Here is a 19,491-nt window from a genome sequence, read left to right on the forward strand (position 1 = left end):
ACTGAATAAAAAGTTTTCAGCTTGACCTCTGTCTTCTTCTCCTATTTATTGCATGGGAAAGATCACATGTAACCTTCTGTTCTTTTGTTTTTAAAGTACTTTTACTTAAGTAAATTTTTACCCTAGTACTTTTACTTCTACTTAAGTGAAATTTCAGCGAGGTGACAGGACTTCTACTTGAGTAGAATATTTTGGTGCTTTGATCACTCGCTCCTCTTTGTGGTTCATATTTCACCGGTTGCTTGTTCGCAGAAAAGGAGATCTGAGAGTGCGCTGCTCGATTAAAAAAAACCCCAAAAGGACAGGGAGGAATGGAAAAAAGCCGGTGTGGGGGTGGAGTGTAGTGTGTGTGTGTGTGAGTGTGTGTGTGTGTGTGTGATATAATCACATAAAGGCCAGCCGCTCATGCACATACGTACACGCTACACACAAAGAGCTAAGGAAGTGCTGGACTTGCAAATCAGTGCTTGGGCATTTGAAAGCATTTGAATAATTCAAAACTGACTGAAAGACTGAGGAGGCACGGCATCAACTGCATTTCAAGGAAAAACAAAGTCCACTTTAAACACCAGAGGCTTATAAATAAACCCTGCAAGACAAAACATGACATGACAAGATATTATTTGGTCAATGTGATAAATTATTAGAAGTATGGACTCATACAAAGCAAAGAAGAAATCAAACCCACACGGATGACCGTTCTCTGTATGTCATTTATTCAAATCAAATAAAAATCATCTATATTTTTGCTATATTATACAGCAATGAAAATAGTGGAGGGACCAGCAAATGTTTCAGCATCAGTACAGATTAGGATGGAGTAACATGATTATCCTCTAGTGATTGATCATTAAAATATACGTGTAAATGATATATTAGTGTCGTTCTTCGATCGCCCCTGAGTACGTTACTAGGTAAAGTACAGTAGTCTGTAAGTCTAACATTCACATACTGAACACTGCTTAAAAATTGATAAGATTCAAGTCTGGCGTCCACAGTCTAGATAGGGGAAAGGGGTGAGGGGACAACAACAGTGTGACAGAAACACTGGCTCAACGTCAGATGCATCATTATGTCAAGTCTTGATAGATCTGGTCAGCTCTGCCTACACTGACCGGGGTAGGCGTTTAAAAAAAAAAGCTCTACCTCAACCTGAAATGTGTTGGAAATAATACAGTACTGCAAGGTTTACCCCCTAAAAGGAACATTTCGAGGAGCTTTATAGTAGCTTTAAAGTGCACCATAACAGCATGATTATCAAAAAAACAGTTCCATACGGTCCTTTAAAAACGTATTCCGGTGTCGTCCATAAAGAACAACTTAGTCTGCTTCTCTGAACAGTCAATAAATCATAATTTTCTCTTGTGCAATTGGGCGCATTGAAACACAAGTAAACGCGCAGGTGTGAGCAGCACTGATAGACTGGTATTCAGTTCTGCTAACCCAAAACAAGTCACTGACCAAATCAACATAAGGGTTATCGACTTGTAAATGTGACGTACAGTAAGAGCTCACTACTTAAGATTAAACTCAGTCTAACAAAGATTACATGAGACGACAAAAACACCAACGATGACGTGACATTACAACATCAATGCACACTGAGTGCGACACTTACTATTTCCACATTGTCCTGACTCAACCCGACATTGATAATTCCGGTCCATATTCACTATGAAAACTAAACAAAAAGGAATCGGTAAAACACATCATTTTTTTGCGATACTCCGCCGCTAACCAAAACAGAAAATGTCTTCTCTCTTCTTCACAGGGAGGTCAGAGTCTGGAGCTGGTAGGGATTCAGTGTCTTGCTGAAGGATAAAGAGGGTGGGTGTGCGGGGCGGTGGGGCTTTGAACCCGGCTCCTCTGGGTGAAGGCTGACCCCCGCTACACCGCCCTGCTTTATTTTCAAGGCCAAAGAAGTTAGACAAACGTGGAATTTAACCTGCCAAAGCTCCAAATTACTATATTCTAGGATGCAACAGAAGTTCTAATGCCAGGATGGTCAAACACTGGGACAACATAATAACTGGTTTGCCAAACTATATGTATCCATAGTTATGAAAGCTGTGGACCAGCATCAGTACGCTTGCACATTACTCACATAAATGACAGTGTTTTACAGCACTGTTCTCTTTTTTCATTCTCGGTTCTGTTCTCTTCAGACAAAACAAGACACACAGGACTGCAGAAGTCCAGTCAGGTATTTCCACAACGAGACAAGTGATAGAGAACTCTAGCAATCCTGGATTCATTTGTGCAGACAGGATATGACCTGCCTTAGAGTAATCCTACTTAAATAACTGCTAGCTCTAAGGCTAAACTTTGCTTCATGCAATTAAAAGTTGAATAAATAGATGTTAGTTTCTCTGGCGAGGTTAGCATTTCATCTACACGGTCGAACTTAATAACCTGATCGGTCAAGTGCAAATCTATCCAGGAAGTTCCTGATGTTGTAATACAAACAACAGTATTGCCATGCATTCATTCAGCTACCCTCCCCTCCCCCCATCACGTCCAAACTATGGCTTTTGTTCTAAAAAGTTACTACATGTTATACAAGACACAAAAACCCTCCGTCAACAGCAGCTTCTGATCCTTGTTTCATCTAAGGCTATGTTCACACTGATGGCCTTCATGCTCAGTTCTGAAACGCTGCTCATATCAAATTTTTTTTGGATGACTATTCATATCTATTCTAGGATGTAACCCATATCCGATATCACTATGAACTGACAATAACAAAAGAACTTGGGCCTTTGGACGCTGCTAACTTTTTCTTTTACAAGTCAGCGACCATTGTAATCAGCAAACACCCCAAATACCAATCAAGTTGTCTATTCTTGTCTTTCTTTCCATTGTTGTGTCTCATTGTCCTCCATGCTAACGCTAGCAAAGCCAAGCTGCCAAGGTGCCAAAATTATGACAACTGTCTAAGGTAAATGAGGTAAGATTTACTTATCGTCATGACAACGCAAATTCTGATTTGAGCATTCAAATACAAGTCGCATATCGGTCGCATGCCTCAGGATCCAACTCATGTTGTCCAGAATGCAACTCCATGCAGCTTTTTGCTGTTCACACTGATTAGAAAACATCAGATCTGTGTCACATGTGAGTTGAAAAATCTGAATTGGGACACTTTCAGCTGCAGTGTGACCGTAATCTAAGATGAACAATAGTCAGTGTGATGAACGACATCCTGTGGCACATGTATTCATTACACCACAAAGACATTTCATAGCAGTAAACACCAGTGGTCCAACAAAACATGTAGGCTACGTCAAATCAGTAGGCCATCGTTATATGCTGTAGAAACGTTAGCGTCCATAAAGGTTAGAAAAGCAAGCTTGGCTTCTTAACGTGTAATGACAGGGCGGGTTCAACCAGCCCTCTGAAAGTGCTTCACTGTAAGACTGATACGAGCTCTCGGCTATTTCTGTTTTGTCGGCAAAGCCACCCCTCTTCCTGCTGCGGGGGTTAGTAAGAAACAAGAGAGGAAATGAGGCTGTGTGTGTAAAACATTGTGTGTGTGCAAGTCAGAGGAAGAGATTGTACAGTGGACAAGGGTCAGAGAAGGGGGATTCATTCAAGATGAAAGAAAGGTGGCGCATTCAGTGCATAGGGATTTGACTGAAAGATAAAGCAAGGCAGAGAACTCTCTAAAGGTATAGTTTAAGGTCAGAGGAAGTGGGGGGGGAAGTTGGGGGGGGGCAACAGGAGGCAGGGCTTGAAGCTGGACAGCAGACGGCACAACAGCAACTTTTCTCAAAGGTCATACTGACATTTAAGCCACATTATTCACACGTTGTTATATGGAACATGTGTCTTCCCGGGGAAACCTACCGACACCTTCCCCTCTGTCCTCAACCGCACAATCCCTAGAGATGATTACTATTCCCCATCTGCTCAAACCGCCTGTTTGAACTTGTCGGAACAACTCAGGGGAGTCAACTGGCAAGGTCTTCAGTATCCACTCAACCGGACAACCACCCTGTAGCGAGCTCAAAATATAATCCTTTCATCTCCTGTTGTCCCCAATTTCCCCCTTATGAAAGCTTGAAAAGCGCTCCCATAGGGGTCGGAACATGTGGGACTTGAAATAGGAAAAGAAATAAAAACAATAACATCTTTCTCTTGTGCGCACTGGCTTCTGTTTGTGACATGGTTCTGTATGCGTGTGCAAATCTTCATTCAAACTAGAGATGTTAGCTTTGTTAAAAAAAAAAAAGAGGAAAAGCTACATCTCTGTGCGATTAGTGACATTTCAGATGCTTCTTGGGATGTTCCGTTGCCAGCTGGTCTCTCTGGGGTCCGTAGATGCGGTTGGCGCACCAGGAGAACCACACGATGATGGAGGCGATGGTGGTCTGGAGGAGGAGCATCACCCCGTAGGTGGACGCTACGGTGGGTCCGGGGAGGCGTGTCAGGGTGGCGGGGGGCAGCAGGAGGCTCGGGTGGAGAAGGATGGCCCTCACCTCGGCCTTGATCATGTGAAGTTCATCCAGGATGGATAAAAACGTGCAGCAGTGGAACCACTGGTGGCTGTGGCCCCAGATGTCGAACCGGCCCGGGGCCAGCCGCTCGGGGAACTTGCTTATGTTGAAGACGGCCGACACCACCAGCCAGAAGCAATGGCGGTAGAAGAAGCCGGACATGGAGGTGGAGGCGGCGAAGGAGGTGGAGGCGGTCGGGTATGGGGATCTGGTGAGGAGGCGGTAGAAGACCGGCGTGGAGGAGATGAGGAACGGGAGGAGGAAAACGAGGGTCCGGATGACGTACCGGTATTGCCTCCACCGCTGGCGAGTGTTGCAGCAAGACAAGACACAGATGATGGCTACGATGCACGAGCTGGGGATGTAGAAGGTCTCAAAGAACACACTGAACTCTGGGATCGCGAAGGACGATGGAAGAGGGTCACGTTTTAGGTCCAAGCCCGCCTGGGAGCCATTGTGTCGTCCCGCGCCTGTCTCCACGATCCCCGCCCGAGGGTGAATGTAGTAGTAGTACGCCAACGACGAGCCAACGGTGTAGGCGCTGATAGTGCCGTAATCCACAAAGAAACAGACTTCTCTTACCACGAGAGACATCGAGTTCAGCAGGTGGGCCATGCTGCTAGCCATGAGCAGGCAGAACACCCCGATGAAGTAGTTCCACAGCGGATAGAAGAAAGGCTCGTCGCCGTGCGGTGCTCCTTCCCAACCGAACACCTCCACGAAATAATACGCAAAGACAAACACCGGGAGGAAGTGCGTCCAGAAGTTGCCGGTCTCGTTGGTGGGCCTGAACGCTGACATCAGGCAATCCCGCAGGCTGTAGTTTGGGAAGCGATAGCCGCTCAGGATGAAGTTCTCCGTGACCCGAGGCGGGACGTCCGTATGCCTCAGAAGGGGCAACGGTTGACCGCAATTCAGAAACATCATGGGAGAATAATGGGGACCAGTCTATGTTGCCGATTGCCAAATATCTCTACTTGGATCTAATTTTTCTTGCAATGCACTTGAGTTTTTATTGCTTTGTCGAGGACTTTGCTGTCAATCACAGCACGCTTCTCAATAATCACTAACGAACCGTCTCTTGGTTATGGATGGATAAGGCATCTAGGCTGCTCTGACTTTAAAAAAAAAAAAAAGACCTTTCAGCCCTGTTCTTCCAATAGGTCCCTTATTTGAACCTTTGATCCCAGCTTCCACAGCAGGCATCATGAATTGTAGGGTAAACCACAAAGCACCGACATAATGTAGCCTTTACGACCATGTAACTGGAGTCAGTTGAAGTCCAGCAGTACTGAGAGAAAATGGCAGGGATGTGGAATGTGGGACATAAAATGAAGGTTGAAGCCCCGGGCCACCCGTTTGGGTTAATTTTTCCCTTCTGGTTACCTCTTGACCCCCAGATCGTTCCAAAAAAAAAAAAAAAACAAAGGTCAGCAAAAACATCCAGCAAGCAGCTTTAATCTCCAGTCCTTTTCATGCTGTTGGCCTCCCTCTCTTTATTTTGCATAGGACATGGTCTGTATGGAGGATTCTCTTTTGTTATCTTGAAACAGTCATTGACCTATAATGCACATTCACATGGCTTGTATGCATAGTTGGCTTTGTGCAGCAGCAGCAGCAAAAAAAAAAGACAAAAAAAAAAGACAAATCAAGCAAGGCCACTTCTTACTGTGTTACAGGGTTCAACACATCCCACGCCAGTTGTTGTCTATCAGATATGATATTTACACAACCGAGCGGTCCTGGAGATGCCATCCGTTAAGCTGTGTGGTAAGTAGGTCATGTGGGCCATGCGGGCTATAGCGGGCTATAGCGGGCCATCGCAGGGGGACTATGCCTGCTATTCCTTCTGTTATTCCCGGTCCTTCATCCTGAATCCACGTCCTACTTTCATTTATCCGACTCCCATTCAGTTGCAATGCAGGGCGCTGCGGGACGGAATATCCCCCCGGGACCGAAGAGAAAACCGGTTTGCCGGTGTACATAAGGCTCCTCCTGTCCTTTAAAACAAGGTCACGTTTAAAAACACCATTGTACAACGATGGACTAAAAAACATATATCCCCGCAGATGAGTGGAAATACTTTGCAGTGAGCGTTGAGTCCATTGGGGCTAAAGCCAGCCGGCATTTCGGTGAAACGGTGCCGTGTGTCTGACAGGTACCAGCGTCAAGTTAACCAGAATACTATGCCAGCATTTCCGGTTGCACATTTCAAAATAAAACACAGAGGGCTTTCAAGTGATGTAACAAACCTTCTGGCAGCCATATTGAAGGTCAACAGTTCTTGGCAGTAACAGCTGAAAACAGCTGACTGTATTTCTAAATTTGCAACTTGGTCGGCTCAACAAAACTGAGTAGACATGATTAATTAATTAATTTTTGTGCTGTTTTTGACTAGAGTCTAATCATTTAATCACTGATGAATGTGATCGATTTTATGTTTTATATGCCAGCTTGTTCACTAGAGTATCTGCAGCTGACTATCAAATGTTGTTGTAAACATATCTGATTTTCATGATACCTGATGTTATATAGCTAGCTATAGCTAATAGTGGCTATAATAGGCTAGCTGTTGATATTTTGCTTAAATAACTGGCTACTTGCTAACAACTCAGAATGTTTTGGAGTAGAGATTAGGGCTGAAGACAAGACAGTTTACTGTGTCACAGTAACATTTGGAAACAAATTGAAATGAGAACTGGTAGAAAAGTGAACTTTCTCTGGGTGGAAGTGAATACCCACTGCTTTGATGTGATGCAGTAAAGGATGAAAAAACATTGAAAACCAATACTGTTTGGTTTCCCTGATTATTCACAGCCAGCTAACTATCCTGATTTTTGAAGGTAAGAGAGGGGGATTTGTAACATATAATAAAGTCACAATATAACCTTTGAATTGAACAACAAATATGGTTTTGGATTTTATTTTTTATAGTTATCGTTGTAGTGGGAACACATTCTATTTACTTAGACTGATTTCAGTCTTTTTATAGTTGTAGTTATCTTTATAGTCACCATTCTTAATGTGAAAGGACCTTTATTTATTATCCCCCCAACGTGGAAAAACTTGAGACTTTTATTTTAAAGGCAAAATCGCTTGATTTCCGGTTTCGGTCTGGCTAACTCTGGGTACCTTGACGTAGCTTTGACAGGTCGCCAAAGTAATGCAGCGCTTTATAATCAGTCTACGTTTTCCCTTCCCTCTCTCTTCGTTTCTTTCCCGTTTGTCCTTGGCAGACGGGGGGGGGGGGGACAGAGAGAAATAGAGCACAGATAAAGACAGTGGAATGGTAGAAATAAAGCGCTCCCAGCCGTGCCAAGTAGACGGCGTTCCCGTTATCTGTTTAAAATGCACCGTACGTCCCTGTTGAATAATCCTGCTAGTGCACCTCTCTATGGTGCCTCTCTCTCTCTCTGTTAATGTCTATGTCTCTCTCTCAACCTCTCAATGGTACCTCTCTCTCGCTGTCTTTGTCTCTCTCAATCGCTCTCGTCCTTGTTGAGTAATCCTGCTATTGCACCTCTCTCTCTCTCTCTCTCTATAACATATTTGTGTGCTCTCAGACAATCTGCATAATCTCTGTTGTCATTTGGAAACCTCTTAACATCAATTTTGCTTATTTTAATGTTTTAACTTCAGTTGAGGTATGACTTTGGTCCTCTGTGGGTTGGGGAAGTCCTGAGACACTTGCAGATAGACTCTAAAATGCAAAATCAAGCTAAAAATAAGGCTGTTTTTCTCAGTTCCTCAATTGCCTGAAAATGTCCTGAATTGACATTTTGGAGATGTGAGGTTTTGACACCACATTGGGGATAATTGTAACTATCTCAGGCAAAGCTTTAACATCAAACTCTGCAAATTCTAACAAAATTTTCCTATAGCCTAAATAACTGTTTGATAGTCTGTTTTGATAGGCTCTATCACTGATTACAATGAGCCATTTTCATGTTCTGTTTTTCAATGCTCAATGCTTTATACTTATGCTTTAATTATATGTGGCTCACTGTTTGCAGTAGGAAGTGCGTTTATTAGGAAGTGGATACTGAATGTTTATCAAAGGTGAGTGTATGATGCAGTCTCCCTCTGGGCCAATCAGTAACAAATATGTCACCATGTTTTAAATTTAACTTAACCTTGTTTTAACCATGTTTTAAATGACTCTGTAATTTTGACAACTGTGGTGAGATGCATCATTCCAGTTTGGTGAAAATACCATTAATGATGTGACAACCCCCCCCCACCCCCACCCCCCACCCCCCACCCCCCCGGCAGGCCCAGAGGCACGTCACCCCACCCATCCGCCCTCCCACCCACCTCCATGCGTGCACAAACACCCTCGGTCTTGTGCCTCCAAGCGATGGGTCTCGTGGCCATATGTCAGGAAGTCTTTGAACCAGTAATTGTATGTGTGAGAGAGAAGAAAGGGGGGGGGGGGGGGGTTGATTGAAAAGCAGACAGGTTTTAATGGATCTGGAACTATGCCCTATAGCCAGTTATTATGGGAGACATGGACAGGATGAACATGATAGTCTATGGCAGGGTTCTCAAATGGTTTCATGATGTTACAGATCTCCAAATAGACCCACATTAGAATCCCCATTTGATCACATTTAGTCCCATCTGGGAAGATTTTAGTTGCTGTTTAATATAGAACTGTCTACACTCTATGTGGGGAGATAAAAATAGTGAGAGTGAAACCTAGGATTACAATAGTCATTCTCAATCGAGATCATTTCTAGTCAGTTACATTGTAGTGAAATTAAACTAGGCTATTCCATATTTTGCTGGGGGCTCTCTGGAACTCCACTAGACCACTGGAACCCTCTCAAGGACCTCTGGAACCCTCTCAAGGACCTTTGGAACCCTCTCAAGGACCACTGGAACCCTCTCAAGGACCTTTGGAACCCTCTCAAGGACCACTGGAACCCTCTCAAGGACCTCTGGAACCCTCTCAAGGACCTTTGGAACCCTCTCAAGGACCACTGGAACCCTCTCAAGGACCTCTGGAACCCCATCAAGGACCACTGGAACCCCCTCTAGGACCCCTGGAACCCTCTCGTGGACCTGTGGAACCCCTCACATATCCCTGGAACCACGCAAGAGGTTCACAAGGGGCCCAGGTGCAAGAATTTGCTATGGGTCCCCCTCCAACCTTTTTTTTGTGTTGTTTTTTTTTTTCTTTTTATATTGCTTTTATACAACAGTTCTACAAACAAAGCTATTCATCAAGTAATGGTAACTTGAGACGACAGATTATGATGTTTACCTTTTGTCTCCACCAACAAAAACAGTTCCCTCAGGATTGCACTACTAAGTGTTGCCAAGCAACACATAAACTGTATTAGAACAGTAAAGTGGAGTGATACATATAGTAAAACGTCCCAGTGTTATTATACTGTATATCAGCGCTCATGGAATGCCTCCCGTCCAATCAAATTACTTGACCGGAAGTAACTGTTGTATAACACACACTAAAGTGACAAGAGAGAGTGTGCCAAGTCTATGAGAATAATGACACTTAATCTTACAATTTTAGTAAAGAATCATGCTTTTTTCTTTTCACCATGAAAGAATGAGAATGATGGGAAATTAGGCAGAGGTGACCTAAGTCACCTCGTTAGTAAGTCACATTTACTCAGTGAAATATTGCAATTCAGTTGGATGATTGAAACCTTATGTTGATGCAATGACAAAGAACATGCCCATGATACATAGCTTGAGATTGCAAGATAGTAAAGACGCTTTATAAACTACACTTGTCAGTAATTCACATATGAATGCCAGGGGGCCTATTTTGTATTTAGAGGGCCTGTGATGGCCCTGGGATTTATGCCAATGCCTGGAACCCCCTCAAGTACTCCTGGGTGTCCCTGGACCTCACTTTGAGAACCACTGGTCTACAGCAGCTTCAGTGTTTGCTCTCTCTGAAGGGCTTTGATGTAATAAGATGGTGTTTGGCTGTGAAAAGCCTGGCCTTTCTTTGAAGTGCGGGGATCATAAGTTCACCCTCGAGCGTTAAGAGTCTGCACCAGATGAACGCCTGTCACAGCCACACAAAATGTGCAGCGAGTCACTTGACTGCTCATGCTTCGTCATGTGGAGCTCCGCAGGAAAACGTCGAGTTGAAATGTTTTATGTCCTACTTACCACACAAACAGGAAATTCTGGATGAATTCCGTGAGTTTTTTAATGAAAAAAAGACTATTGGTTTATACGATCATCTGCGTTTGCGGGGCAGATTGCGGGGGAGATTGCGGGCAGCCGCCTTCCTCTCTTTGCGGGTCAGTTTTGGCGGCTCTGGGGAGGGGCTGGCTGGCTTTATGGGCAAAGGGCCGGGGTTATTGGCTGCAGCCGGGCACTGGAAATTTACTGCGGGCTTGTACATGAGGTGGAAGATGAAGCCATTGGAATACCTGTGAAGAGACAAAGACAGACGTAGAGAGAGAGAGCAGTATAGAATCAGATGGTAAAAATGTTTACATGTTTCATAACTGATGACTGCGGTGTTGCATCCTGCAGCAACATGCAGCAAAGATCGTCCTCTGGCAGCGGTTGTGCTCTAGCGCTGCCAAAACACGTCATCCAAGATATAAAAAGGGAACACAGGAATTTTTCCACGTGATGAATCTCATCATATCTCATATCATGTAGGAGGACCGTCATTGCTGCATGATTCTAATTCATCCTGTAGTGTCAATGACAGGCAGGGTTCACTTTATATCTACATTGGGACCCCAAATAGGATGAATAACCAAATTGTGTTTCTAATTAATCAGTGTTAAAGGAAAACTTACAGGAGATATTTTGTGATGAAGTGTTGTAATTTACTTTTCCTGAAAAAAATTATTGTAATGGCAGAATCGATGAAGTGAGGGAGTAAACTTGTTAAACTAGTAAACTTGCTACCTACCTCTTCATGTCATTGTGGGACATGTAACCTTCAGCGGGAGAAAAAACTGGCAAAGCAAGACTAGTAACTGGCAACACTTCTCCGTAGGTACAGTTAGCTTAGCTATTAGCCTTTATGCATGGTACTTTGCTAGGTTTGTCCTTAGGGGCCTCCGTAGTGCAGTAGCTTTGCTCTGCTTTATTTACAAATGTGTTGTGGTTACTGTCACCCTCTAGCGGTCGGGAAATCGCTTATTGCAGCTTTAAGCCTGCAGTTCAACGTCCTCACCATGGCAGCCTGTTGTCTCCTCCGCTGATGCGCAGAGGGCAGTGGAAGGGGTTGATGACGGGTGAGGAGACGGTGCCCCCGGTGGCCTGGTTCATCACCTGCTGGCTACACTCGCAACTGAGCTCGCTGAGCTCACAGAAGTAGGCCGGCACCTTCAGAGACTGACATAGTAGACACAAAGGAGGTTGGGTTAGTCAGTTAGGGTTCAATGGTGCCAATACTGTCCTATTCAAGTCAGATCTGGTCCAGTCAGTGTCGTCCACCTCTGATATGATGCAGTCTGATTGATTACATGTTTATTGTAGAATTGATCAATACAACAGAATTGATTCTAATGAGACCCTTTGATCAGATTTGACACAAGTATGCATGAATATGTTTGTTTTATTTTCTTGTTTTCATCAGTGAGGGACTATGGATCGGATTTTAATGCAACTTGGTGGAATGATGCATCTCACCACTGTGTTCCTCCATTTTCAAAATGACACTGGTACAATTATTGTGTGAATCATAGGATGTATAAGGCATGTGACTCATGTGACGTGTCAGCAGTCTTAAGGTTGGTGGTAAAACTGAGTGTGCTCCTGGGAGAGGAAGTGTGTGTGTGTGTGTGTGTGTGTGTGTGTGTGTGTGTGTGTTTTAAGTGTTTATCACCTGGAGTCTGGGGAGAGTGCTGAGCCAAGATTCATGAAGTGGAATAGCGGGCTTGAAACCTGTGAATGAAGGCACACAAACACACACACACACCACACACACACACACTCTGTCAGTCTTGCAGAGATCATAAAGCACTAGTTCACAGACAAAGGCTGTCTGTTAAAGGGAGGGGAACTCTGGCTTCCTTCCCACCATTCAACAGCAGACAATAGACTCTACACACACACACACTCCAAACAAACATGTACTATAGGCTACAATACCTCCTTGGAAAGTCTAGATCACATCTTCCTCAGAAGAAACACGCACACGCAAAAAAACACCTGTCTGTATTTACACATGCATAGAACCCATGAACACACACACACAGAGAAAAGTCTCAAAGATGACACTCACCGATCACCAGGTCGGGCTTGGTTCCTTGCAGCATGTGGTAGGCCCTGTGGTAACCTTTGACCCTGATGCCTTTCTTGCTAGCCTTCTCATTTGGCGTCAGGCTGAGGTCGACCAGGGTCACGCTGCCGTTCTGACAGAGGAGAGCCAGAGTCAGTCTACTGGAAACCACTGCTTGTTTCTGACTGTCTTACTGGTTACATGATAGTGGATTATGTGACGTAACACACCCTCTGGCGGCCATATTGGTGGTCCTCAACTCTTGGGCAACAGTGGCTGTGAACAACTGATTAAACATACAGTAGATCTACAACATCTAGTAGTAGTAAACATTAGCGCTAGCAGTGGCTAGAACTCGCATGTTACCATTAGCATCAGTTGCTTTACAGACTAAAATTCAAATCATGCTAGCCAGAGAAAAAAAAAAGATTCTTGGAAGGAGCCGACAGCTTTTCCATGGCTAATCCTGTCCTTTTCCTTAACCTGACACTAAACTAAACCTCCACTGCTTTCTACAGTATCTCCATTACAGCAGAGGAAGTCCATCCTAAGGGAAGGGTGGTGAAGATAGTGGTGTTCAGCTGACTGAATGACCCTGGTGTTTAGTGCATGGATGTGGGTTTCCTAAAAGCGTCCTAGCACCACCTGACTTGGGCCATGGATTTACAGTGGAACTAAGATGACCTTAGCGATGATCTGCTTGCAGGAAACTAGACCCAAGATGAGAGGGTCGAAAACCAGTGGTTCTTAAACTTTTTCCCTCATTACCACTAAAAGCAAGAGGATGTGGTTTGACGACGATGACCCAGACCCACCTTCTTCAGCATGAAGAGCTGCTGCTCATCGCTCCAGGAGGGGAGACCCTCGCCGATGAAGACCAGTTCAAAGGTCACATGTGGCAGCAGCACCGACAGTTCCTATTGGAGGAGACAAGCAGGGAGTTTAGACTGAAACAGGATGTGGGAGTCGGCGTGGTTATCTCTCTGTTTACGTCCCTGCAGACCACCGCTGGCAACAGATAAAGGCTACACAGGAAGAAGGCACACACACACACACACACACACACCATTTTGTGATAATCACGGAAACAGTGGAGCCACCTAAACCCATTTTACCCACCTTTATATTTGCAGAATAGAGTTTATCACCTTTTTAGTCTCACATAAATCTGCATGAAGTAAATTCCAGGTACACATCATACTAAGTAGTATCAAACGAGATATATAACTGCAAGTTAGATGAAGATAGGGTCTTTTAAAGGCTGCATTCATGCTTTTCTGACAATATAATGATATAATGATATAATTTTTGCTCATAGGAATGGTTGTTTGCCTTATGATGATCACTGACTGGAGGTCATAGTTTACTCTCCTCTTTATTTACCACTATATCACTGATGATAATCATATTATGGCTTCCTTGAGAGGACTTTTGGACCTCAGTGGAGCTAAACCTGGTAAACACACAAACGCACTTGCTCTCTTGCTCTTACTATACTATCACTATTGCTAATGCTCTCTCCACCTGCACGTATTACCCAGAGCTGAATACAACAACTTCACGCCCATTCTCTGGGGGTTGGCGAAAAGCATTCTGGGAAATGTAGTAAATCAAAAACTGAAGTAGAAGTAGACGAGGCAAGTTGAGGGAAACTCAACTGAATGAGGGTGGATTGTCCCTTTAATGTCTTGGATCAGGCACACTGTGGTCTTACCCAGAAGGTCAGCAGAGTGTGGAACTCCCTGTGCGACTCAACGATGTGGATCTTCAGCGACTGTTTCTTCAGGATGTTCAGCTCTGGAACTGAGGAAAGAGACACACACATACACATGTGTACACATACATGAAAACAGGGATGTAATGGAGGGTAAACCCACCAAAACACAGTTAACCCACCTTTATAGCCATATAGGCATAAACCATTGTGTGCTCAATTAATCGTAGTAATCTCTTTCATGATCATGTTAAATCAAATCAAAGTTTATTTGTCATTTGCGCAGTAACGGCACAGCATGAAGCAGTCCTCAGCTGGCTCTTATTATACTTACTCCCTAACCCTACCAATCCTAACTTTAACCCTGACTGGTACATACCTAAACTTAAAGTGGTAATCCTCAAGATCCTGTTTGTCTTTTTTTTTATTCTGCTCATGCTAATTACCCAGTTCTTCTGTTTATTCCAAGCAAACCGCAAAAAAAAGTAAAAGCTTTCAAGAGCTGGCAATCACTATTGTGTCATAGCAATCAGTGATAGAGAGTAGGAAAACCGGCCATTTATTTATATGGAAACACACACACACACACTCACAATGTTTGGGCACCAGCGAGGTGATGATGTAGTAGATGGACAGAGCGGAGCTGAGGAGAGGAGCTACTGGAGAAGACAGACTGAGGCCTCTCCACTCGTAGTACTGACGCCACGACACTGAGGAGGAAACATTATCGTACACACCGGCGTGGAAATTCACTCTCCTGCGTCAGCACAGTAAGCATTCATACTGCGAGCAACACGATCGACAAGTCAGCAGAAGTCCATTCATTTCCTATAGAACTGAGTGACCAGGGAAGCTCGGTTATCGGTCAACAACAGCCAATCAGATTTGCATGATTCCTTCTTTCCCTACCAATGTGATTTAATTTCATGAACAATAGCTCTGCCTGGCAAGTGCAAAACGGACGAGAAGCTGCTTCCAGCCATTCAAGCCATCCCAGCTCTCTCTAACTTTTATTTGAAAGACTACAGGAATAGACATGTCAAAAACGATGCTTGAAGAACGGCTGCATCCATTGTTGGGGTCGACGCTAAACTCTGAAGTCATGTTATTGAGTTTCTTTGTGTTTATTTTCAATTCATGCTATAATTAGAACTTGCTAGCTATGCCAAGATGATGTAACTATATGAAAGGTAACACCAAAGAGAATATATTGAAATGTATTAATACACAGCTTGTTTCTTGGTCAAACCTTTGTAGCTGCAGACCGCCACATAGATGCAATTGGAGGCTTTTGCATCGCTCACAAACAGTCAGAATAGAGTGACACATCAACCAATTTGCTCGCAGTGTGAATGCAGGGTAAGAGTGAATACAGTTTAAAAAGTAGACAACACACGCCATAATGCATAAAAAAAGCTCATATAGTAGATACGCCATACAGCAAAGACCTAATCACATAAAGCCTAGATCCTCTTAAAGCGTCAAGAGTTGGAGAAAGAGATGATGGTGGATTTTTTTGTTGTATACTTTAAAATCCTTGCTCATTTCTCCAAAGTTGCCTACAAGTAAAAAAAATAAAGTCTCCTACTATAACAGTGAGAGTTTCAGGCAACATTAACCCCACTCCTCTGCTGTGATGTACTTACCCAGTGGTTTGTTGGGGCCGGGGGGGCGGAGGGGGACTGAACCACACAGCAATATGGCCGCCTCCTGCTTCAGAGGCCCGTAGGCGTCTATGTGACCTGGACAACCACATGCTAGCTGTGACATCACTCACATATCTTGGGTACATGCAAGATGCACATTTTGCACATCCTGTATATATGCAGTAAATTCACGCACTGTTTTCTTCATATTCTCATATACTTCGAATGTGTTTTAGACTGCATATATCTTGATTTGCCATACATATCACTTCCTGGGTATATTTTCATGTTGTACATATTTTTCATTATTTTTTTTCTTTAGCATGTTCTACTGCTGTTATTTTATAATAACAACGTACAAAATAATATACACGCTGTAAGCCTTTTTTCATAGTTTTCATTCATACAATTCTACATAACACATTCTAGTGATGAAATTGTGGGTTGCCCTATGTTAATCTCTAATGCTCTATTCTTATTTAATTTTATTTCTCTCTGCTGTTTCCTATTACATAAGTGGGAATATCCCACTTGATTAGCTACCAACGTGTATAATTATGTACGGTCATTTTCTTTCATAAATATGTTTTTAAGATAAGATATCACTTTATTAATCCCCTTGGGGAAATTCAGGATGTTATATGGGTTTTATATGTTAATGCCATGCAAGAAAACAACCAAACACAGTGTTTAAAGGAAAGAAATGAGGGTTCCACCTCTTTCATGGCAAATGATATCTGAAAAAGTGTATGAAACCTTTAAAAACAAAAAGTCACAAATGGTTTTCATCTGATCTAATCTTCAGATCATTTCACGTGAACATCTGAACTGGAGCAGCTTTCATTTGAAAAACAGTGTAACCTTTATCGGACCACACCAACCTGCGCGCCAGTGGGAGTTGGGGTCTCTGGGCTGTTCCGCTGCGAGGGGGAGCTTGAATCGGGGGGAGCGCACCAGCAGACTCCATCGGGACCAGTAGCCGCCGACCAGCTTGTTCTTAAACAGGAAGTCTTCCGAACTAAAGTCCTCCGACGTCACCTCTGGAAAAAAAGGGAGGGAGACAAATCCAAAGAAATGAGAGGAAAACAAAGGAAACGTGAAAGAATTATTGTAATAATTTAACAAACCCTTATAATTGCCGGTTAATGTAGTAATTCAATACATGACCAGGAAATAAATATTTCCTTATCAGTTTGAAGATGTTATTGCATTATCCGGCAGCTATTACTTAATTATTTACTACATGCACACTACTAAGCCTCTGTTTGTCTTTTGACTCTTTCCTTTGAAGAAGAAGGAATGTTAGTTTATTGTCCAATTTAATTTCTAATGGGTAATAGTAATGGCATCTACACTAAGTTCAACTTTGATAATGAAAATTTTGAGGATTTCTCTGTTATTGCACACTACTGGAGGCAGTAGGGGCCTGTATTCATCAGTGCGCCCCCTACCTGCAGCATAGCTGAATGGCAGGTCTGCCAGTTGGGCCTCATGGTCCATGTAAATGGCCAGCTTGGCACACCAATACTCGTGGCTGGCATCTGTTGGGCACTTGGATCTGTCTGCATGGAGACACTGGTCTGAACAGTATAGGACCGCCTTGCACCGGGAGCTGCGGAGAGATAAAAGGGACGAGAGACACAGACAGAGAGAGAGAAAGAGAGAGAGGGAGCGAGAGATGGAAGGTACAGCACCGAAGCAAAGCAGTTTTGTCCACAAAGAGGCCGTGGAATTGGAAAGCACAGAAGGTCGAAAAGGGGTTAATGGAACAAAGCGTGTGTTGAAAAAGAGAAGTGTGTGGAAATTATTGACATGTCACAAGAAAGAGAGACCTTTAGTACATACTGGCCCTGTTGTACTTAACCGCTGAAATACATGTGGTTCCTCAAACTCTAAAGTTTCTACAGCTTAAGTTCCTGAAACGATTCATCGTGTCAAATCAGCCAATCTGCTATCTCCCACTCATCCAGTTGTTAAGCCAGAACATTGTCTGGAATCCTGCGTGGTAAATGATGGTATCCCAGAACCACCCAATTGTATGAAATTATGAATTGTATTTAGCACCTAGTCAGTCACTGACATATTTAATAATATTACCTTGAACTCACACTGAAATGAAAAATACCTTTTTCGCCTTTTTAGCTCATTCAAACTATTGAAACTATTGATATCCCATTGATTTCCCATTGGTTTACACTTTTGAATGATCCCTTTTGAATGACACCTTCCCACCAGCACGAACGCCTTCAAACTTGCAAAAGTTAAAACAGTTATCTCTCGCTACTTCTTGGGACCACCAAAGCGCGACGTTGCCTAGTGCAACTTTAACATGCCATAGTGACAGCTGATAACAGTTTGGTAAGGCCTGGTTAGGTGCCTCAGAAACCACCTTACACCACAGTAAACAGAAGCCTTGCAGCCACATTCAAGTTGTTTGGGTTGGTAAAGGTTCCTGAGGGGTTTCTGCAGGGAAAATCAAGCTAATACTCTTGACCTGGAGTTCCCCTCCGGTGGAAAACTCCTTAGCCATGTGTTTCTGCAGAGCCGAGTGCTGCTGAGCTCAGCTGATCTGAAGCCTCTTCAGCGGTTGGAAGTCGCAGCTCGTGTTAGGACCGCGTCCAAGACGGGCAAGCCCCGACTGAAATGCTGACGGTATAAAAACTGGTTGGAAGCCCTCTAGGCCAAGAATTGTGGAACTGAGAGTGCCAAGCTACATTTGCCCACAACGTACTTTTCGTGTTTTCACCAACACCCATGTAAATGCCACCGGCGTCAATTGAGCATGGTAAGGTGTGGCGCTCTTAACCCGGGCAAATCCAAATTTGATCTTGTAGCTTTTATCATTATAATGGAGAGCAAAGATTTCACAGAAATCCCCAGAAATTAATTTGGAAGCCATATCTAAAAAAAAATCACATCAGCGAGCATCAGGACCAAAGTTCCCGCTAAACTAATAGTTTTGGTGCTAAACTGTATTAGATGCATCCAGCACCATCTCCCTTTCTCTCTTGCCTTTCTTTACCACTCGTCTCTATCACCTCCTCCTCCATCTCTCCATCTTGCCTTACCATGGTTTCAGCTGACTGGGGAAGGAGCGTTTCTTACAGACATGACAGTAGCGCGTCGGGGGCCAGCGGATGCCGAAGGCTGGATGTCCTTTCTGGTTCTCCGCCTCCTCCTCCTCCTCCTCCAGATCCAGGGGGTCCCAGCCTCCCAGGGCCCGGGGCCACAGCTTCACGTCCAGGATGTCCTTCTTCTGTTCGACCGTGTGCCAGTGCAGCAGCCTGCAGAAACGGAGGCAATGAAGCAGCCATGAATTAGTGTGCTTGCCGTAGGCAGAGCACACTCTTACTATCTTGCATACTTATTATTATTTTTATTTTTATTCTTCTTCCGGACAAAAGTTTA

General features: G+C 43.8%; 2 protein-coding genes across 2 annotated transcripts; both read right to left on the minus strand.

The window, feature by feature from the left end:
• Positions 1-4,171: 4,171 nt before the first annotated feature.
• On the minus strand, positions 4,172-5,420 carry paqr9 (progestin and adipoQ receptor family member 9). The gene has a single exon (XM_071926122.2). The coding sequence runs from the start codon at positions 5,418-5,420 to the stop codon at positions 4,257-4,259; it is 1,164 nt and encodes a 387-aa protein (XP_071782223.1). The 3' UTR covers positions 4,172-4,256.
• Positions 5,421-10,665: 5,245 nt separating this feature from the next.
• LOC139932347 (zinc finger MYND domain-containing protein 15-like) lies at positions 10,666-18,444 on the minus strand. Its single transcript, XM_071926085.2, has 10 exons — positions 17,535-18,444; positions 16,965-17,123; positions 16,084-16,179; positions 15,031-15,147; positions 14,438-14,526; positions 13,539-13,640; positions 12,727-12,856; positions 12,328-12,386; positions 11,674-11,834; positions 10,666-10,909 (listed from the first exon to the last, which is right to left on the minus strand). Exons 1-10 carry the CDS (start codon positions 17,581-17,583, stop codon positions 10,714-10,716), a joined length of 1,158 nt encoding a protein of 385 aa, XP_071782186.1. The 5' UTR covers positions 17,584-18,444; the 3' UTR covers positions 10,666-10,713.
• Positions 18,445-19,491: the final 1,047 nt, after the last annotated feature.

The sequence above is a fragment of the Centroberyx gerrardi genome, chromosome 23, assembly GCF_048128805.1.
Source record: "Centroberyx gerrardi isolate f3 chromosome 23, fCenGer3.hap1.cur.20231027, whole genome shotgun sequence".
In the NCBI taxonomy this organism is placed as follows: domain Eukaryota; kingdom Metazoa; phylum Chordata; class Actinopteri; order Beryciformes; family Berycidae; genus Centroberyx; species Centroberyx gerrardi.

What these genes read in the sequence shown, in the direction of transcription:
- paqr9 (XM_071926122.2), bottom strand. Translation starts at nt 5,420, where the DNA reads ATGTTTCTGAATTGCGGTCAACCGTTGCCCCTTCTGAGGCATACGGAC.
- LOC139932347 (XM_071926085.2), bottom strand. Translation starts at nt 17,583, where the DNA reads ATGGACCATGAGGCCCAACTGGCAGACCTGCCATTCAGCTATGCTGCA. An exon ending in CAACTCCCACTGGCGCGCAG is followed by an intron (nt 16,180 to 16,964) that starts GTTGGTGTGGTC and finishes GTGGTTGTCCAG; the next exon opens with GTCACATAGACGCCTACGGG. An exon ending in ACACTCTGCTGACCTTCTGG is followed by an intron (nt 13,641 to 14,437) that starts GTAAGACCACAG and finishes CTCCTCCAATAG; the next exon opens with GAACTGTCGGTGCTGCTGCC.